The sequence below is a fragment of the Nannospalax galili genome, unplaced genomic scaffold, assembly GCF_000622305.1.
Source record: "Nannospalax galili isolate Female #2095 unplaced genomic scaffold, S.galili_v1.0 scaffold530, whole genome shotgun sequence".
NCBI classification, from domain to species: domain Eukaryota; kingdom Metazoa; phylum Chordata; class Mammalia; order Rodentia; family Spalacidae; genus Nannospalax; species Nannospalax galili.
In genome coordinates, this window is record NW_008328331.1 from 1,225,466 (window position 1) to 1,247,675 (window position 22,210).

The window sequence follows — 22,210 nt, forward strand, 5'->3', positions numbered from 1 at the left end:
CTTGAACTCACAGAGATCCGCCTGCCTCTGCCTTCCAAGTGCTGGGACTATAGGCGTGTGCCACCACACCCAGCATTATTATTGTTATTTTATGTGTATGTATGTATTGCCTGCATGTAGGTAAGTGCACCCGTGTCATGCAATGCCAACAGAAGACAGAAGAGGCTGTCAGATACCCGGGGACTGGAGTTAAGGACAGTTGTTAGCTGCCATATGGGTGCTGGGATTTGAACCTGGGTCTTCTGTAAGAACAACCAGTGTTCTTAACTGCTGAGCCATCTCTCTAGCCCCAAGATTTTTTTTTTTTTTTTCCTGATAGTGCTGGTGATAGAACCCAGGGCCTGGCCCATGCTAGGCAAGTTCTCTAGCATTGAACCACACCCCAGCTCTTATGTCAGTCTTTGGCTGTAGATACAGTTGCTCTCTGGAAACAACTTTGGAAACCAGGCAAGCTGCTATATGCATTTGAGTCATAAGAAAAGGAAAGGCTTAGGAGAGGTGCTGGAGGGGAACATGGCCAAGAGAGCTGCTGAGATAGGCTGGGGCTAGTGTGTGAAGAACTCTTCAAAGGAAAGACAAGAAGAGGCCAGTTAAGGCAGAATTGGGGTGATAAGCCTCACTGATGTGGGCCCAAGGCCTGGGGACTGTCCAAGTCACTGTGGAGCAGATCCTTGGCGGGAATCTTGGAGACTTAGCACAGGTAGGCCTCAGTACTTCTAAGCTCTCTTCCTACCCCTAAGATACTTTATTCTCTTCCGGGTCCTCTGAAGAGCTCTTGTATTCCTACTCAGGAACTTCTTATTTGAAGTTTAGGGATGTAGAAAGGTGTTAACCCATACTTATCACTATATTTGAGATTTAGAAGTTGATTCATGCCCTAATATGCAGGGCATTGTGTTAAGTGCTTGGCAGAAATCTTACAGTAGCTCTGTGTTCACAGTTGCATGGATGAGGGAACTGAAACAGATTTAACAAGACTTTCCCATCAGTTAAGGGGCACTAGGAGTGAAGGGGCAACCCTGACTTTGGCACCAAGCCCGTGTTTATAACTTCAGGTGCGTTACCTTTGATCCCACAGCCTCTCCTGGACCTGTCCCTGGTTCCTAAGGTTCCTAAACAGATGGTGAGAGGGAACTAGAGGACATCAAAGCCATTCCAGCCCAGAATGGGGGACTTGTTGGTATTTCATTTCCACCACCCCATTCCCATGACGCTGAGCTTGCTGACACTTTTCTGCAAAGGACAGAATAATATTTTAGGCTCTGTGGCTATACTCAGCATACCATTTTATCAGGCATCAGTTGGTAAGCAAATGAATTGGCTAAGTTTTATGAGAGCAGGCTTTGGAGGAACCTGAGTTGACTGAGTAGTGTTTATAGGCCCCTGCTCCAAAGCCAGTTTCTACAGTGTTACACCAGTGGGCCTCCTGGACTCCTGACTGCCTTTGGTTAGTGGGGTGTATAGACACTTGTGTCTGTGATTCATAAGCTTAAGGGAAATTTCCCATAACCAGCCATTCCTTTTTCTGTGTTGGAATCCTGGGCTTATCCCATTTGGAATGTCCCTTAAGAGGTGCTCTGCTTGAAGGTGCTCTGACCTGCTGGTGGGACTGCACTGAACGACCTGCGTCCAGGTGATCCCATTGCATGTGTCCTGGCCTGTCGACCTGCTCACAACCACATGGACACACCAAGGAAGACTAGGCAGCAGTTAGGAAGAACAGAATAGATTGCCTTGTAAACCAGGTTGTTTAGTAGAAAAGCAAATTACAGTGCAATGATACTCTGTTGAGCTAAAAACATTTCATGTATTCATCCATATTTTTTTTTCAAATTTTTATTTATTATTTTATGTGTATGTGTGTATTGCCTACATGTAAGTAAGTGCACCCATGTTGTGCAATGCCTGCGGAAGACAGAAGAGGCCGTCAGATCTGGAACTGGAGTTACGAATAGTTGTTAGCTGACATGTGGGTGCTGGGATTCAAACCCGGGTCTTCTGCAAGAACAACTAGTGTTCTTAACTGCTGAGCCATCTCTTCAGCCCCTTCTTCTATATTTTTAATAGAAGTGGCATGCGTATGAAGATAATAAAGGACTGAGACTGTGTATATCAAGCTGAAAGAACTGTCACTTCAGGAGGAGGGCTGGGCTAGTGACCTTCACCCAAATCCCCACTAACCCTAGGAAGATATTTGTAGTTCTTTGCATATAGCAATGTAAGGAAAATAATCCGCTTCAGTCCCACCGCTCTCCCCAGGCTATCCTGAGTGAACACAAGGGGAAGACAGAAAAAGGACAGGTCGCCTCTTCCTCCTAGTCCAGCACTCTTACTGAGGGAGAAGGACTCTGCCTAGGAAGGATGGTGACTTCTAGACCAGGTCTTGAAAGGTTGTCTAATCAGCCTTGTCCCAGTGGAGGGGAAGGAGCAAGACTCTGGGTTCCAGACATGACCAGGGCTATGGGATAGAACGGGTATCAAAGGAGGGTCTTGTTAGGTTTTTTTCTTTACTTAAGGATCAGCCAGTCCATGTCCTTGCTAATGGCTCTGCCATTTTTCTGTGTTAATCCAGGAGGAGTTTTGTTGTCAGAGAGTAACAGGAGGTTGTCCATAATTGACTTTAAGCAGCAAACACTAAAACACTGAGCTCTGCAGCTCCACCTTTCTTGTAAGTTTAATCATTTATTCCCAGTGGGTATGAAAAGTTTGAAGTCATGATGCCATGTTTCTATGCTTTTGGAATCTTAAAATCCAAAGGAACTTTCTGTTTCCCTATGTTCTATCTCCTGTAATGTAAAAGACACCATTACGATGGAAATGATTTTCCTTCAGCTGAACTCATGCTCTATTAAAAAAGAAATGCACAGGTGTATTTCATATGTGGTGGGTCTTTATATCTGTTGTATATATATTGTATCCTTCTAGGCTCTGAGATTGGAAAACCAAGAAGGTTTTGATGTTTTGTGTGGCGCCACCTGAATTAGAAACCAAGATGAATATAACCAAAGGAGGTCTGGTATTGTTTTCAGCAAATTCCAATTCATCGTGTATGGAGCTTTCAAAGAAAATTGCTGAGTGAGTTGCATTTTTACTGTTCAATTCCATATACATTCTGTGATGTTTTAAATTTGATAATCAGATTAACGGTGATTGTCAAGCTTGAAAACAGCTATCTTATGGTTAGTCTGTGTGTCATTTGAACATACTGAGGGCTTCCCCAAGTATTGACTCCGTGAATAGTGAGTTCTCCAAGAGCCAGGGAGTATGGTAGGTGGCACTGTGTGTAGATGATTGTGAGTGTAGCAAACTAGGAAGTGTGTAGTACATGAAAGTAGTTGATAGTCTATAGTTCAGTGTAATTGTAGATACTGATTAAACAGATGCCTGCTGTGCCAAAACCTCAATCTAGATGTTGGGGTTTAACAGTGAGCACGCCTTCTTCTCAACATTTTAGTATGGGAGCCAGACAAGAGGCAAGCCAACACAACCAACAGATAATTTCAGGTGGTAGCAAATGCCAGGATAAGGCAGTGGGTACCTAGGATGGAGCAGAGTGCTCTACCTTAGCTTAGGTTCTCAGGTGTCCTTTAAACTGAGGGTGGTCTATGTATTGAGAGACTCAAATGAACCATCAAATGAAGGTTAGGGCAGAGCCCTCTGTGAAGAGGGAGGTTGCAAGGCCCTGTGGCATTCAGGAGGAGGTGTTGGTGCCCAGGGGGAAGGGGCAGGGACTAGAAGGAAGATGGTCCAGGAAGCAGACAGATCCAGACTGCATAGATCTTGGGTGGTTGTGTAGCAGAGTTCAGGAGTAGTCAGTGAACTTACAGGTTTAATATTGACTTTAAATTTCATAAGAATAACTGCTTTACTTTTACCAACTTAATGAGTCATCTTTAATAGTAAAGTTGTTGGGTCTATTCCGTTGCCTTCTCAGCTTTTCCCCTTTTTCTTCTCTAGGCGTCTGGGGGTGGAGATGGGCAAAGTGCAGGTTTACCAGGAACCTAACAGAGGTGAGCGTTCTTGGACATATGTGTTGTGGCTCTTGTGGATTGTGCTGTCATGGCTCAGGCCTTCATCCTGCACTGTTGAGATGATTAATTTCAGTCATATGGTCAGTTCTGTTAGCAGGAAGTCAGGCAGGTAAGGTGGAAGGGTGTAGTTTTTAGGGCCTACTAATGTCAGCTAGATAATAGTCCTGGTGCAAGTCACATGTAGGGACTTGCATGCTGGTTCTTATGTCTCATTCAGTAAATTCTGCATAAACAGGTGAATGAGCTGGTTAGCTGGAAATATTAGCTTAAATGTTGGTTGAATTTTAGTTTGTGTATGCATGTGCATATACATATACACACATGCTTATATGTGCTGCATTACTGAAGCCAGGGCCTCCAGCCTCAGCTGGTTATTCTTTATTTCCTCCTAAGGCCATGGGTCATGACTTGAAACCTTGTTAGGCTGTATGTTTAAGAAATGTGTTAATCTTTGGAATTTCTATAGAATGATGGGCATTATTAGTGAAATGATTATAGCAGGAGTGATGGGCAGCTTTCATGGGCATGAGAATCTTACGCTTAATCCTTGGCCAGGATTCAAGGGATAATCTCTTGGCACATAGTAGGTTCTCAGTAAACACTTACCGCCTCTCTGCTTCCACTGCTGGGTTTTGTCCAGTACTGCCTCCTCCTTTCTCTCCTTGAGGTCCCTTAGATGGCATACACAGGGCAAAGCATGATTGAACTCTGGGGAGATTGCCCTTCGGGATACTGGATTAAAGAGAGCTGTGGAAGGCCTGGGCTGGGACTCAGAGCCAGCTCGTTTACTCTCCAGGCTTAGGAATGATGTGGAAAATCTTGGTTTACTGTAGAGAAACTAACATTTCTGGATTCTTTACTGTCTCTAGATACTGAAAAACTGGGTCAGGGATGATGTCAGATAAAATGACCAAGAAGTAGCAGCACCAGGATTCGAATCCAGATCTCTTGACTCTAAAGCTTATTTTGTAGCCTCATACCAATTCTTTTGTAAGCATGCACTCTATTTTTCCTAAGTGTTTCACTGTTTCTGAGACAAGACCTCACTGTGTAACCCAGGCTGGCCTCGAACTTAAGATTCCCTTGCTTTAGCCTCCTGAGTGCTGGGATTACAGGTGAACACCACCATGCCCAGTTCTTTTTTTTTTTTTTTTTTCCCTCTCCCTGTTGAGATGGAGTGCAGGGCTGTGAGCAAAAGCTCTATCACTAAGCTACACCCTCAGCTTTCCACCATTCCCCCTGCCCAGGAGCTGAGGACCAAACCCAGGACCTTGCGCTAGGCAAGCGCTCTACCACTTAGCTAAATCTTCAACCCCTTCTCCACCATTTTTAACGAGACTTTTCAAATGTGAGAAAGTTGAAATACCCATGTGTGTGTTGAGCACTTAGGTTCAACATTTTGCCGCCTGAACATGTCTGTGTGGGTCCATTTGAAAGTAAGTTACAGGCATCAGGACATTTAATCCCTATGTACTTGGCACATCTCCTAAGTGTAGTAAGTACTTGTACAGAAGTAGAATACCTTTGTCACGCTTCAGGAAATTCTTTATTGTGTTGAAATCATTTACATTTTTCAGTTGTCATAAAAGGCCCTTTATGGCTGGTTTTTTTTTTGGGGGGGGGGTCTTTTTGAGACAAGGTCTCCCTGTAACCCCAGCTGTTCTGGAACTCACTATGTAGACCAGGCTGGCCTTGAACTCAGAGATCGACCTGCCTCTGCCTCCTGAGTGCTGGGATTAAAGGTGTGCGCCACCACACCCCGCATGTCTGTTTGGTTTTTTTAAATTACTTTTTATTAGTTTTTAAACTCAAACTAGGATTCTTTGAGTTATCTGGTTTTTTGTTTATTTTAATTTTTGGTTTGTTTGCTGTTTTGAGTCAGGGTCTTGCTCTGTATCCCAGGCTAGCCTCCACCTCTTTCATCCTCCTGCCACAGCCTCCTGGGTGTTGGGATACAGATGAGCACCACCATAGCAGGAAGTGATGTCATTGCTCTTTTACTCAAGCCATACCTTACCCTGCCTCTCTTTCCTCCGATGTTGACATTGCAGACCTACTCTTTTAGTGTCCTATTCTGGATTTGTCCTTGTGGCTGATCACAGATGTTTGAGAGCAGGGATATTCTATCTTGATTCTCTTTTATCCCACAACACACGACATTATGCCTTAGTTCTCAGTAATGCTGGTCAGATGACTGAGCAGGTCATTTTGTAGCAAAGACTATACTGAGCAAGGCCCAGCACTCCCTGCTTGATGTAAGCAGGGAGAAGCCTAGATTTGATTCAAGTCAGAGAGGTTATTCCCATTTATGGCAATCATATAACTAAACCTGGTTACAAAGTGAGATCATGATGATATGCTTAATATCTGTTGCAGCATCTAAAGTCTAGTGAGTTCTGTTAAGTTTTATAATAGTTCCAGTTTCAGTATTTTATAAGGTTGGAGACTGATGCAGACTTTGTGTGTGTTTTTAAAAATTTGAACTATATACCTTCCCTCCCCTTTTTCCCTTTTTGCCAGAAACAAGAGTTCAGATTCAAGAGTCTGTGAGGGGAAAAGATGTGTTTATCATCCAAACCATCTCAAAGTAAGTAGCTCTCAGCATGGATGCTGCCTCCAGCTACCCTCATGAATGTGTGTTCACATGGGAGGGATTAAAATGGGTTTAGGATTGGTGTATTTTTGCTAGTTTTTCTGACATAACTGCTGACTTTTGTCCTTCCCTCCTTTTTTGTTATGTTCCCAGGCTGGCCCCAGACTCCTGGCCTCAAGTGATGTTTCTGCCTCAGCCTTCTGATACATAGGGCACTGTGTCTGCCCTTCCTCCTTCCCTCATTCCCTTCCTTCTCTCCCTCCCTCCCTCCTTCCTTTCTTCTCCCTCCCTCCGTCCCCTGAAGCTCCAGCTGTCCTGAAACTCACTATGTAGACCAGGCTGGCCTCAGTCTCACAGAAATCCATCTCCCTCTGCCTCCCAAATGCTGGGATTAAAGGCATGAGCCACCACAGCAGGGTCTCCTGTATCCCTGGCTGGCCTCAAATTTGCTGTGCAGCTAAGAATGACCTTGAACTTCTGATCTTCCTGTCAGCACTGAGACTACAGGCATCTGTTACTGTGCTTGTAGATGGTGCTAGGGATTGAGTGTAAGGCTTTGTGTATGCTAGGTTAACATGCACTTTACCAGTTGGGTTACATCATCCCCACCCCTCTTTTCTGTGGGTTTTTTTTTTTTTTTTTCGGTCTTTTTGAGACAGGGTCTTACTGTAGCCCCAGCTGACCTGGAACTTGCTATGTAGACCAGGCTGGCCTCGAACTCACATACATCTGCCTGCCTCTGCCTCCCAAGTGCTGGGATTAAAGGCTTGCGCCACAACACCCAGCTGTGTTTTTAATTAAAATATTTTAAATTTTTTAATTAAAATATTTTTAAATTTTTTGGGCCAGCCTAGATAACCGCTCACAGGCATGTCTAGAGGCTTGTATCTAGGTAGTTCTAGACCTGTCAAGTTGACAATATCAACCATCACACTGAGAAGCTCTCTACCTCCGAGCTGTATCCCAGCTGAGGACCAGAGTTTCATAAAATCTGAGGGAACTTTTTCTGTTCTTCCCTTCAAGGATAGAATACCAGATCATAGTGACCTATTCCTGTAGTCCCAGCCCTTGGGAGGTAGAAGAAGTGGAGGCAGGAGGATGAGGTGTTCAAGGCCTGGCATAGCTACATAGCAAGTTAGTCCAGCCTTGACCTCAAGAAAGCCTGTCTCAAAGGGGAGGAGGGCACATTGCTACGTGTGATTCTTAAAGGGTTTTTTTAATGTGTATGGGTAATTTATTTTTTTGTTGCATAAATTAGCTGTGAGGGTGGAAGTCTGAACTGAAGGGATGTATGTCCCTGACTGGTGTGACATTTGATGTGTGTGCTCTGGAACAGAGGTGGCAGATGGGAGAGCTGCCCTGGACGAAGTGGCACAGTGAGGCTGTCTGCACCACTTGCAGCCACACTGCACTCTGGAAGAGAGGGCAGCCAGGGTCTGCTTTCCTGTGCCCCGTCTCCAGGTGCCAGTGTGTCTAGTGCTCTCCTCAAGACAGTTGGTTTTTCTTTCTTTTAATGACCTGGTTGGAATTTACTTCTGGGCTTCCCATCTCAACAGTAGGTCTGTGTTTGCAGGTGCAGTGGTCATGCTGCTCTGGACAGCTTCAGTGGTCAGGGTGATGACAGCTGGTACTTGGGCTAACAGAGGCACCGGGTGCCCTCTTCCATCCTGCCCTGCCCCCTCCCAAACAAACCGCACCACTCTAGCATAGGAACACCTTGAGTCAAAGACATTAGAGAATCGGTAGGTGTGGGAGCCTTCTCTGAGCTCTCCTTGTCTGCCTACAAGTAGGATCTAGGTGTCTTACATCTGGCTGGAGTCTGGGTGTTTTCAGAGGTTGACATCTGTTCCTGAGACCTGAAGAACAAGCTCACCAGGTGCAGAGCAGTTCTCTGGGCCTGTCTGCCTTTCCAAAGTCAATTTACCTGCCTTTTTCCTCCTTCTTACCCTCCTAAGATGGTCTATAAGCACCGCATTTTAACTTTTTGAGCCATATTTTCTGTGAGCTACTTTTGCAAGAACTATAGGCTCAGAAGAGTTTTTCATGTGTACAAGTTAGTTTAGCTGGTGTATCATTTTTAGCCTAGAGTCTGAAAAGTGCTGTGTGTGTGTGTGTGTGTGTGTGTCGTGATCTTCATGATCTTTCTAGTTGTTGTTGTTTGACCCTGCTCACCTTTCTTTTTGTGACTAGACTCCAGAGTTTGCTTTACTAAACTTGACATCATACATCTCTAATGCAAAGATAGTCTTTTTTTTTTTCCTGAAATCTAAGGCATGAATCATGCTACTTCCACCGAAGTTGTGCCCGTCTCTTCTTGATCTTCCCCTCAGCTATTCCAGGAAGAGGAGTCGTAGGAACCTTTGTGTCCTGTCCCTGGACAGTTTATGTGCTCTGAGCGAGGGCAGGGGGTACAGAGGGCACGACTGCCTCATACCTTCTTCTGAGACATTTGGGATCTTCAGCAGAACTGGGCATGGGGACACCATGTGCCTGTTGCCCTGCCCCCATTCTCCTCCTCTTCCCTGGCCCAGGCTTCCCCTGTGCTGGTCTCCCTCTCCCCTTCTGGCACTAGGGGAGGAAGCACAGGACTGCGTAGGCTGCCTTTGGCCAGCAGTAGAGCTCTTTCAGACAGGTGCACTCCATTGGACATGTGCGGAGTTGTGTGGGATTGCCAGAAGTTGGCACTGGGGGCCCAGGTGAATGAGAAGGCAGAACTCAGGAAAGTAACTCGCTAACGCTTCCCGTGGTTTTTGTTTCTTGCTGGTTCGCCACTGTTTTCCACTGTGCCTGCCTTTTGTCAGTTTCTTCTAGTCAGAACTGCTCAGTGCCCCCTTCCTTGTCTCTCCATGTGGTATGTCACCTTCTACGTCTTATCTAGGTTGCAGGATCTTCTTTCTGAAATGTTGTGAAATAGCCTGAGGATGTAGTGGTATCTGATCCAGCTGCTCTTTTGTTGTATTGATGGATTGAAGCTCTAGGGATCAGATTCCTGGCTCCTTTCTTCATTTTAGAAGAGACTAATTTAAAAAAGAAAAGAAAAGAAAAGAAAAGAAGAAAGAAGGAAGGAAGGAAGGAAGGAAGGAAGGAAGGAAGGAAGGAAGGAAGGAAGGAAGGAAGGAAAGAAAGAAAGACATTTAGTGCAGCTACTAAAAGTATGAGATTTTGAATAAAGAAAATCCTGTTAGTTGACTGACCTTAAGCAGATGCCTGCTTCCAGCCAACTTCCACTTTAAAGGCAAGTTGCTATGTATGGACTGTAAACTGAGGGGCTCCAGGAGAGAGGCCCATGCAGCCTTAGAGACTCCAGAGGGACTAAGACAGAGAAAAATTTATGATTGACTAGTGAGTCTAGACACATGATAAGAGGCGCTTGGGGGCTGTTTTAGAGACTGGAGTTTTGGAGTGTGGTTAGGAGAGATTGAGGGTGGAGAGAGGGGAGAGGAACTGTAGACAGTTCGTGAGATGCTCCAGAAAGAGGAGCAAAGACCTGGGACTGTGAGGAAGTGCCAGGATGTTCACAGGCTAGTGAAGATGAGAGACAGTGGAGGGATGACAAAGGACATGGCACCCAGAGAAGGAGCATTGCTAGGGCATGAGAGAAAGGGGATGGGGATTAAGGCATAGCTGTAGAGTAATGTGTGCAGAATTCTCTGAGGCAGGCTGGCTTGCAGTAACTGGCGTATGTGGTATGGAAAGCTGTCTTATGATGGTCTTTTTCTTAGTGAGAATCAGTTGTGTGCTCTAGTTTGGAGAGTTGATGGAGACCTGGGAAGAGAGGGATTTACTGCTGTCTTTTCTCTGTCTGGTGTCTTAAATTTCAGTCATGAATCACACACTGTTGACCCCTTCCTTATTGGAGTCAGTTCTGTTAGGATTATTTTAGTGCTGGGGATTAAACCATAGGGCCTCAAGCTCACTGAACGGTGGTTCTTCCCCAGCTCAAGCTAATTACTAAGTGTCTCCTACTGTTGATTGGTTCCAGGGATGTGAACACCACCATCATGGAGCTCCTGATCATGGTGTATGCATGTAAGACCTCATGTGCCAAGAGCATCATTGGTGTGATCCCTTACTTTCCTTACAGCAAGCAGTGCAAAATGAGGAAGAGGGGCTCCATCGTCTCCAAATTGCTGGCTTCTATGATGTGCAAAGCTGGTAAGAATGGCAGATGTATTTTTGACCTTAGAAATTTCATAGTATTGCTTTTTTTTTTTTTTAATTTTGTATTGAATTTTTGTGTATTTTATATAGAAAATCATCTTTATACCCCCTTCTCCTTTGGCACCCATAGTCCCCCCTGGAGTTCATACGTTCTGTCATTTGTGTTAAGGCCCATCATGCAAAATTAGTGTCCCCAGATGTCCCTTGGTTTATCCACTGGGGTTTAGTCAGCTATCTAGGGTCCCTCAGTTAAGAAGATCAGCCCTTCCTTGCAGTAATAATCAGCTTCCTTCCAGCAGTTATCAGCTGCCAATAATTCTTTGACTAAGATTGGACCTGCTATTTATTTCCACAGTTCTTTGCTGGGTTTTTGTCTGCTTACATTTGCATGGGCCTTGTGCATGCTGACACCATTGCTGTGTGTTTGTATGAGAAGGGTCCCTGGCGCCTATAGAACTATTTCCATATGGCCATGTACCTCCTCCCTGCCTCTTATAATTTTCCCACCCCCTTTTTCGAAATGGTCCCTCAGCCCCTGAGTGGGTAGATTTTAACATAGGAGACCTGTCCAAGGACCCACATGCCACAGACTCTTTTTCTCTGAATTTTGGCCTTTTATGAGCTTTTGCATTCCTGGCCCTCTTGCATGAGAGAGCTTCATTGATGAGCGTTGAAAAATGCATTAGTGTTCTCTTCATCCGTTGTTCTATGTTCCATGAGCCTTAGGTGTAGAGGCTGCATCCTAGATGTGCCACTTAAACTTGGGCAATTCGCAGACAGTCTGTGACCAGTTGTGGAACTCTGTAATTATCTGTCTCTTGAAAAAGAAGCTTCTTTGATGACAGAGTATTGTCTTAACTAAATTAGAATTCTGAACAGAGTGAAAAATAGTGACACAGCTTTCGAAGACAGATAATTTATACTGTAGTCCCCCCATTCACAGGAGAGATGTGCCTGTAGCTCCAGTGGTCCCCGAAATCACAGTGTTCCAACCCAACAATACTACCATGATATGTCTCACAGCTCAGATGCTAAGTGACCAGCAGGTGGGTGGCATGTATGGCCCTAGCACTCTGTCCTAGGGGAAGAAAGGGGACCATCACAAGATTTGATCACATAATTTCCAGTGACAATTTAAAACTTACAAATTGTTTTTTCTGGAATTTCTCACAAATATTTTTGGAACGTGGGTAACTGAAATCATGAAAAGCAAAATCAGGCAAACTGGACTTTGCTGTAATGAGAAAACTACAGAGAATTCTGCTTCCAACTCCCTAAGACAGGTAACAGGAGCAACTTGCTTGACTTTGTTCCTAACTTTTAACGTTTGTGTTGACATAGCAGTTTTTAGTCATATTAAAGTAGTTTTGAAAGGGGAAGGGTCATTTTGAACCCTATTGTTAGACTGTAGTACTGGAACCGTTTGCATTTTAGCCTCTTCTGTCTCTAGGAGAGTTGTATTTTGTAAACCACATATATTGTTTTCCTTTAAACATTCTCATGTAACAGCCCAAGGGGTTTTCAGTTTATTTTTATTTTTTATGTATGACTATTTTGCCTGCATGTATGTATGTATGTGTACCCAGGTCATACAATGCCATAGAAGCCAGAAGAGAGCATTGGACCCCCTGGAACTGGAGTTATGGGATGGTTGTTAGCTGCCATATGGGTGCTGGGAGCCAAACCCAGGTCCTCTGCAAGAACATCAAGTGCTCTTAACCACTGAGCCATCTCTCAAGCCCTAGCTCACCCCCAACCCCATCCCTACATACGCACTCACTTCTTTTTGGAGACAGAGCCTCAGTATGTAGCCATGACTGGCCTGGAAAACTCATTATATAGACCAGACTGACCTCAAACTCAACAGAGATCTGCCTACCTCTGCCTCTAGAGTCAGCCTAAGTATTTTAAATATAGTTTATATTTTCAGTTATCATACAGATTATTAGATTATTAGGTTTCATCATTACTTTTTTTTTTTTTTGGTCTTTTTGAAGCAGGGTCTCCCTATAGCCCCATGTCTTGGAACTCACTTTGTAGACCAGGCTGGCCTTGAACTCACGGAGATCTGCCTGCCTCTGCCTCCCAAGTGCTGGGACTACAGGTGTGCGCCACCACACCTGGCCATTACACATTTTTAAAAACATATTTTAGGTCAGGCATGGTGGTGCATGCCTTTAATCCCAGTACTTGGGAGGCAGAGGCAGGCGAATCTCTGTGAGTTCGAGGCCAGCCTGGTCTACATAGTGAGTTCCAGGACAGCTGGGGCTACAGGGAGACCCTGTCTCAAAAAGACCAAAAAAAAAAATTAGCTATTATTTTTAAGCGTATGAGTGTATTGCCTGCATGTAGGTAAGTGTACCCATGTTGTGCAATGCCTGCAGAGGACGGAAGAGGCCTTTGGATCCCCTGGAACTGGAGTTACGGACAGTTGTTAGCTGCCATGTCGTTCTGGGATTCGAACCCGGGTCTTCTGCAAGAACAACCTGTGCTCTTAACTGCTGAGTCATCTCTCCAGCCCCATTATACATATTTTAAAACATGTCCCTGTGTTTCTGTGTGTAGAGCTGTAGACCAGAGGTCAACCTTAGACATTGTTCCTCGAGTGACGTCCACCTTGAATTCCATTGTGTATATATATACCACAATTTCATTATCCATTCATCAGCTGATGGACATCTAGGCTGACTCTATTCCCCTGCTATTATGAATAGAACAGCAGTGAACATGGATATGCATGTCTCTGTAGTAGAATGTAGAATCCGTCCTTTGTGTATCTGCCTGGGAGTAGTATTGCTGACTTGTATGATAGTTCTGTTTTTACTTTTTTGAAGAACCTCCTCACTGATTCCATAGTGACTACACCAGTTTGTATTCCCACTAGCAGTGGGTAAGGGTTTCTCTTTCCCTACATCTTCACCAGCATTTGTTATTTTCTGGGTGATAGCCATTCTGACTGGGGCAAGGTGGAATCTCAAGGTAGTTTTAATTTACATTTCTCTGATGGCTAAGAATGTTGAATGCTTTGAAAAATATTTACCAGTCATTGTGCATCTTCTTTGGAGAACTGTCTCTTTAGTTCATTGGCTCACTTGTCAGTTTGGGGTTTTTTGTTTAAATGTTGTGGTTATATTCTAGGTTCCCCCTCTCTCCTCATCTGAAGTATAGCTGGCAAAGATTTTTTCCATTCTGTAGGTTGTTCATTCTAAACCTAAGTATTGTACACCTGTTTGTAATACTCTTCCTAGTTGCCATTGTGTGTGTCCCATTTCTGTCTATACTTGTTCATGTGTGTCTGTGGTTACAAATGGTATAGATCACAGAGCTTTGTGCAGATGAAGTGAAAACTTCTCGAAATCCCTGCTTCTTAGAGATACTTATTGTAGAATACATTTTTCAGTGTAGCATTATAAAGAAGAAAAAACAAAACACTTTAAAAAACATAAACTCTAACAACCTCAGCCAAATGCAGCCTGTATTAGTCACATATCACTGCTGTGACAAAATACCTGACAAAAGCAACCTAAGGGAAAGATAGTTTATTATGATTCAGAGTTTGAGGTACTGTCTATCATAGCAGGGAAGTTGTAAAGGCCCCAGGAGCTCAAAGCAAGTATTCATACTGCTTTTGCAGTCAGATAGAGAAGATCCATGAATGCTGGTCTCAGCTGACTTTCTCCTTTTTATACATTCCCAGACACCAGCCCAGGGAATAGTGTGTCCATATTTAGGGTGGGTCTTCCTACATCAACTTAGGATAGTTCCTTAGAGGCTAACCTAAGCTAGATGATCCCTCACATGCTTGTCTCTTTGGTGATTCTAAATCATGTCAAGTTGACAATGTTATCCATCATACCCCTTGAAACTAGCTATTGGTAAGGGGAGTCTTCCTCAGCCTATTACTGAGTCTTCTGGAAGATTCTTCTTTCTCTTCCAGACTTGCTCATGGTTGGATCCCTCTCCCTACATTCATGCTCGCTTGCTCCTTGGGGCAAGTACTGCTTCTTACAGTACTTACATGTTCCCACATGTTTTTCTGGTAGTCATTTTGATTGTCTTAAGGACACAGTGAGGACAAAGGTTCCGATTTTCTCACTCCACTGTGCAGTGGGTCATAGTATGTTCAGAGCAGCCTTTGCTGTCCCTATTTAAGACTCCAGAAGATCCAGTTTCTCTAACAGGTTTTAGAGACATTTCTGTGTTATAGTCATCTCTGCTATTTCTGTACTCTGTAAAGATTTGTTTTTATTTATGTGTATATGTGTGAGAGGCCAGAAAAAGGCTTGGCCTTGGAGCTGGAGTTATAAGAGGTTGTAAGCCTCATGACCTGGGTGCTAGAAATTGAACTGGGATCTCTGTGAGAGCATCAAGCACTTTTAATGGACTGTAAGCCATTCCTTCAGTCTGCTGCTTGTATACTTGAGATTGAAGTGAAAAACATGCATCTCGTGGTACTAAACAGTGAAGGCACCAAGTATTGATAGCAGGACAGTGTGCTTTCATAATGGTGTCAAATGCAGTGTCTCCCGGTGTACAGCATGTTTCCAGCAGTGCTGATGATGTGCTGCACTTGCTTTGTATTTGAAGGTCTGACTCATCTCATCACTATGGATTTACACCAGAAGGAAATCCAGGGCTTCTTCAATATTCCCGTGGATAACTTAAGGGCATCTCCCTTCCTGTTACAGTACATTCAAGAAGAGGTAAGCTGGTCTAACTTTTTATCTTAATATATTTTCTGGGATGGTATAGTTCTGGGGTTTGGGTTTTTTTTTTTTTTTTCAGCTCTCTCTAAAGGACCAAAACTTAATGCATTCTGCCTAAGGAACTAGTACACTTCATAAGTGCAAGTCTGTATTTTAAGTTCCATTATCTGTAATTTCTTTCTTTTCTCGGCTCTTAAAATTGTTTTTCCGTTTGGACTTCAAGGAACTAGAATTGGACTATTCATTGATCATAGCATATAACTCACTTTCAGCATTGTTCCATGCATGTCCTGGCCTTACAGAGTACATCCATTCCTCCATCTGACTTCTGTCCATGTGTCTCTGGTCACCAGCACCCATGATCCTATCACTTAGCAAGACGACAGTAATGATCATAATAGCTTGTACCTGCTTCTGTGACTCTTCTGGCCCTGATCCTCACCTCCTGCCACCTGCTTCCTTGACCCAGAACTACTGTCTTGAAACTTGTGGTGTGTTTTGTTTTTGTGTGTGTGGTACTGCAGTGGAACCCAGGGCTTCACTGTACTAGGCAGGCCTCTACTGCTGTGCTACACCCTGACCCCTAAGTTTTTTGAGGTTTTGTTTTGTTTTGTTTTGAGACAGGGTCTCCCTGTAGCCCCACCTGGCCAGGAACTCTATGTAGATGAGGCTGGCCTTTAACTCACAGCATCTGCCAGCCTCTGCCTCCCAAGTGCTGGGATTAAAGGCCTGTGCCACCAGGCTCAGCCTTATTTCTATTTTTAGAAGTTAAAAATTTAGGGATTGCCGGGCATGGTGGCGCACGCCTTTAATCACAGCACTTGGGAGGCAGAAGCAGGCAGATCTCTGAGTTCAAGGCCAGCCTGATCTACATAGTGAGGCAGAGGCAGGCGGATCGTTGTGAGTTCGGGTCAGCTGGGACTACAGGGAGACCCTATCTCAAAAAAGACACACACACAAAATTTAGGGGTCAGCCGGGTGTAGTGGCACATGCCTTTAATCACAGCACTTGGGAGGCAGAAACAGGCAGATGTCTCTGAGTTCAAGTCCAGCCTGATCTACATAGTGAATTCCAAGCCAGCTGGGGCTATAGGGAGACCCTGCCTTAAAAAAGTCAGCTGTGAGATCATTATGTGGTGGCCTCTGGGGTCTAATGAGAACTCACTCCTGTCTCATATCCTCCTGGGTCAGAGAACAGAGATTTACCTCTCCCCTTCCACTCCTTGCCCCGCCTCCTTGTCCCGTCCCCCCCACCACCACCACCATGTGTTGGATGGATGGATGGAGGCCAGAGATCAACCTCGGGCTCTATTCCTCAGGACAACTGTTAACTTTTTTTGAGAGAGGGTCTCTCATTGGGACCTGGGGCTCACCAACTAGGTGAGGATGACTGGCCAGTGAGCCCCCGGGATCCTCCTGTCCTGCCTCCCCAGCACTGAGATTGCAAGCATGTGTCTCTATGCTTAGCCCTTGATGCGAGTTCTTAAGATCGAACTCGGGTCCTTGTGCTTGTACAACAAGCACTTTACCAATGGAACTATCTCCCTAGCCCTCTTTGGTTTTTTTCTTTTAATAATTTGGTTAGCGACAGAAAACTGGGTTTCACTGACATTTTCATATATATATGTTGTATTTTGGGTTTTTGGTTTTTTTTTTTGGTTTTTGAGACGGGGATTAAAGGCGTGTGCCACCACACCTGGCTATATTTTGTTTTTAATCCATGCTCTACACTGCCTTCCATGGTGCCCTACCCATTTTTCCCCTTCCCAAGTTCTGCCTCTACCTGACCCTCTCTTGTTCCCCCACCCCTCCCTTTAGACCTCTTGCTCCCTTCTCATAGCCCCCTCCTACTTCCTACATACATGTATACATCCACAGAAATTTAAATCTAGAGTCTGCATATAAGAAACAAACATAAATTGCCTTTGTGTTGCCCATTTACTTTTGGAAACTAGTGAATGTGGTGTCAAAAAAGGCATAAATTAATGCTTTGCAGGCTTTTCCTGCCCTTAAATTTTATATCTTAGGGTAGGACCTGCATAAGGAACAGCAGCTGTAAAAAAAAAAAAGAAATAGTGTCTGTTTTCCTTAACCTGACCCTTCCTTACTGACTCACACAGAGGCAGATTGTATTCCATAATCTTACACAGAAATTTCCAAAATTTGTTCATCTTTTTTGGGGGGTGGGGTTGTCTTTTTTTTTTTTTTTTAACCTTTAAAAAAACTGAGAATTTCATACATGCATATAAGATGTTTTGATCAAATCCATGCCCACTCCCTCCCCTACAAACACCTCCCATATCTACCCATCACTTTTTTCTGACAACTTCATGTCTTCTCCCTCCCTCCCGGGGCTTTTTGCTACTCTAATATTCCTCCCACTGAAGAGGTAACCCTAAAATCTTTTAGAGATTAAATAAGAACTCCCAAATACTTTTGCCATTTTTGGCCTTTGGAACAGAGTTTGTTGCTACAAGGCCTAAGGACATTTTGACTTTTAGCCAAGAAACTGGCTACTTGTCTTTGGGGTCTTATTACTCTGCCTAGCCAATTCCTACCTCCTGTTATTATCACACCATCCCCTGAAGAGGTTACCCAAATTGCCGATAGGAAATTGGGACACAGACCGCTCTGGCTTCTTCCATGCTGAACAGGGATGCAGGGTGAGGCATTTGGGATACCTCTTCAGTGGGTTTATCTTAAAAGACTCCCAAATTGTATAACTCTTATCTGTAGGGAGAAAGTCCTTGACTGGTGAATAGGAGTTGTGAAGAAGTAAAGGCAAGGGTAGTTCATTACAAGTTCTAGACAGGGAACCAGAGAAAAGTCAGAACAGGGAAAATTTCAAATGTTCATATGAGTCCATTGGGATTTCTTGATGAGAACTTCCAAAAGCATCCCTCTATTGGGTTCCTCTTCATTTTTCTTTTGTCTGTCAAGGTTGGACTCGAGAGTGATGGACTCGGGATTTGTTTGTAGGCACTTTGATAGCTGTTGGAGTGGCTAGAAACAGTGTCAGTTCCCTCTCAAAGACTTCTAGATAGGGGGAGACAACAAGTTTAGCCATCATTTTAGAACAATAGTGGGTTATCTCTCCTTAGCTACAGGTGGGCACTACAGTATTACAGACCAAGATTTGAAGTCTTACATCTGAGCAGCACTTTCTGATTAGAAACAAAATCATCAGTGAGAATAATTGTCTAAATAACATTTTATATGGACTTAAGCCTAATGTCTGGGAAGTATAATCCCTTGAACTCTTAAAGAAATATACCGATCACTTTAATCTTTGGTTATTCTTTCCTTTTGGGTGTTTAAGACCATACAGTTGGCCCAAATAAACAATTTATTTTTACTCTTCAGGTTATTGGAGGATCTGTTCCTTAGGGGTCATATGGGCTTGGGAGGAGCCCCTGGCTCCTTTTACCAGTTCCGTCTATGTGAAGATAAGTCAAAGGTCCTGCTCGACTGTGGCTGGCTTCACTTGGAAGCATGGAAGAAATGCTCCTCTGAGTTGACCCTCCTCTTTGTAGGCTGGACACTAGTTCAGGTCCATCTGGGGGTGTCTCCATGGCTTCCCTGAACAAAAGGACAGGTGACTCACTACAGCTACAGGACATTTTGAGAGATGCTCCGTAGTCCCCTGGAACTTAGTCAACCTTGGAGGGCAAGGAACAAAAAACATCCTTTAAGTCCCTCTGACCAGATTAGTATAGGCCTCAAAGTATGGCTGTTAAACATCCAATAAGGTTAGTTCTACCAAGTCTGGTACTTTTAATTACCATATGCTATGTAGATAAAGCTTGGGAAAAAAACCAAATGTTGTCAGATAAACCTTGACTAGACATATATTTTGTTCCTTAAACTAGTTGACTAAACTATTGCCGATGCCAGCCAGCCAAGATGGACAGTACCTGAAAGGGGGAGTGAGGATTGAAAGAAAGAATAAGAGACAGAGAAAAGATGCTTGGGAGGACCATCAGTAGAGACTGCAGCCCCGGTTTATTTTAGCTCCTCCTTTTTATACAGAAGAACATCAGAGACAGCCACAGTTTGCTTAGCTCAATTAGCTTCAACAGCTGTTTTTCCCACCTGTATCTGAGGGTCAAGGAGCGGTCAAATACTTGTGAACTCCACCATATAAACACATGCCTACTGACTCAGCAGATTAGGTACTGGTGTGCAAAACACAAACTCTAAAAAAGCAAGCCTGCCACAGCTCAATGTACATAATGGATTAATAGCTCCCAACATCTCCCCCTTTTTTATTTTTTATAACCCCAGATTATGTTATATCTAGGACAGAAGGACCATGCCTGTCTTAGGTTGTCTTCTGCTAGAGCAAAGCCTTACCCGTCATCAGCACGCAGCTTCCATCAGCTATGCCCTGTCTTAGGTTGACTTTCTCCCAGAAGATCTTACCTGTCTTTGACTACCGGCCTCTGTTAGGGGAGGGAGTGCAATCTCATATCATGCACAGCGGCCTTGTCTTGCCACAGGATTTCATAAATAACTTTACTGCCACCAGATGAAATCAAAGACATAGGAGGAAAAGCATGCTAAGTCCTGCTAAACCACTCACAATGGAAGTGATAGAGGACCACAATTGTAAGGTGGCTTTCAATCTTTTTAGAATATCTACCTCTGCTTACAGGGTGGAAATGCTTGTGGAGAAATTTTTTTCTCTATTATCTCTTGGCAATAACACTTTGACATTGGTACAGTATCCACCTTGTCCCACAAGCACACAGTCATCTACTTGTACACACACAGACTTATTATCATTTTTAACAGAATAGGCAACCCGCTTCCCGATTCCAAATAATAAAAATTCGTCGCCACTTGCATCATCAGGTGTTTCGAAGCAGGCTGAGCAATTAACCGAGAGTCATTCACAGCTACTACTATCTCTTTTTCCTCCCATATCACGGGGTGCAATATTGTGGATCAGGAACATAAGTCCGGTATAACTCAGCCAAGATCACTCACGGGAACATCATCATCAGCCACGTTTGTCGCCTCATCATTCTTTTCCACTTTTTCTTTGGCGCTCATCCGGCGAACCTCACCAGCCTTTCCAGCAGCCACCTGCCTCCATCCACATCCTGCGGAAAAACACAAACATGCCCTCTTCCCCATATCAACAGGGTCGGGGCCATTCCATTGTCCAGTTAAAGGATCCAAAAAACTTGGAGTATTATTAATAATCTTCAGTTTAAAGCATGAGTTGGATGAATAAAAGTTCCTTTGCTCCTCAGGCCTGTAGCATATTCTTTAACATATATACAAAGAACAAGCGACTATTTCCTTGCCCCATCTTCTCCCAAGATAAATACTGCTCCCCAATTGTACTGAGTGCACTCAATTTCTGCAGCGGCATCCTTCACTTTTTCCCCTACTTTTCAGGTCCCTGTTCTCGGTGCCACTTGCCAGTGCCAGCCGGCCAAAATGGACAGTACCTGAAAGGGAGAGTGAGGATTGAAAGAAAGAACAAGAGACAGAGAAAAGATGCTTGGGAGGACCGTCAGTAGAGACTGCAGCCCCGGTTTATTTTAGCTCCTCCTTTTTATACAGAAGAACATCAGAGATAGCCACAGTTTGCTTAGCTCAATTAGCTTCAACAGCTGTTTTTCCCACCTGTATCTGAGGGTCAAGGAACGGTCAAATACTTGTGAATTCCACCATATAAACACATTCCTCCTGACTCGGCAGATTAGGTACTGGTGTGCAAAACACAAACTCTAAGTAAACAAGCAACCCTGCCACAGCTTAATGGATTAATAGCTCCCAACAAACTATGACCATAGAAATTTTAAGATTATGTGTATATTATTTTTGTCGCATCATTTATATATCATAACAAACCTAAACAGACCTTCATCACTTAATTAGGCTTTCTCATTTTTTCTATTTTGGAAAATATCTCCATTCCCATATCCTTTTAACATCTTTTACATTCTCATTTTCTTTTTTAATAATTATGAGACATAATAACTAACAAATTTTCCATCTGTTGTGAGAATTCTTTTCCTGGGTATACTAAGCAATGCTTATACCCTTTTAAGGTTCTAGTGTCAAACCAACGTTTGATTAAAATTTTCCTGGGGAACCAGTGAATTTACTGAGCTTACTTACAGAGATGACTGAGGATTGCTGAGGTGTATGAGTGACCTGGGGGTATGCACACTGGAAAGCCTTTACCTAGCATGGATCAAGCCTTCTCTTCCTAGCCTTCCTCACATTATATAGTCATCCCCAAATCCAGGAGACCATGTGCGATTAGGGCCAAATTACATACAGTTGGTTGGTAAGAGTGGCTGGATACTCCAGTGAGGGTCCACTGATCCTGCTTTCCCCTTCTTTAATGAAGGAGCACAACTGTCAACAAGCCCAGTTGTGACAATGTTTAGCAAGCAGGCATAGGTGATGTTGTGATAGTGGTAGTTAATTCACACAGAAGAGACTGCTGTACAGCATCATCTTATTAAAAGAACATGGAATATAAAAAGATTTGGTGCTAGGATCCACAAATGAAGGAGAACATAAGTCTTTTTTGTTTTTCTGAGTCTGTGTTACTTCACTTAGTATAAGTTTCTAGATCCATCCATTTACCTGCAAACTTCATGATTTCATCTTTCTTTACTGCTGAGTAAAAAACTCCATTGTATAAATGAACGACATTTTCATTATCCACTCATCAGTTGAGGGACACTTAGGTT

At 43.7% G+C, this 22,210-nt stretch overlaps 1 protein-coding gene and 1 non-coding gene across 6 annotated transcripts in view; both read left to right on the forward strand.

Moving 5' to 3' along the window:
* The window catches only part of Prpsap2 (phosphoribosyl pyrophosphate synthetase associated protein 2), a 45,513-nt gene that overhangs the window by 3,127 nt on the left and 20,176 nt on the right, over positions 1-22,210 (forward strand). The window contains exons 1-7 of one of the 5 annotated variants that reach the window (XM_029558024.1): positions 2,371-2,380; positions 2,573-2,668; positions 2,926-3,075; positions 3,958-4,010; positions 6,552-6,618; positions 10,607-10,779; positions 15,373-15,488. In XM_029558024.1, the coding sequence (XP_029413884.1) occupies positions 2,957-3,075; positions 3,958-4,010; positions 6,552-6,618; positions 10,607-10,779; positions 15,373-15,488 (528 nt within the window). In that variant the 5' untranslated portion in view covers positions 2,371-2,380; positions 2,573-2,668; positions 2,926-2,956. Of the gene's footprint in view, positions 1-2,370; positions 2,381-2,572; positions 2,669-2,925; positions 3,076-3,957; positions 4,011-6,551; positions 6,619-10,606; positions 10,780-15,372; positions 15,489-22,210 lie in introns of those variants that run through there. The other 4 variants (XM_008825616.3, XM_017795919.2, XM_008825681.2 and 1 more) reach the window with 4 other exon arrangements.
* Positions 17,412-17,543, forward strand: LOC115068545. Its single transcript, XR_003847896.1, has one exon. It is a non-coding gene; the product is annotated as a small nucleolar RNA SNORA13 (small nucleolar RNA).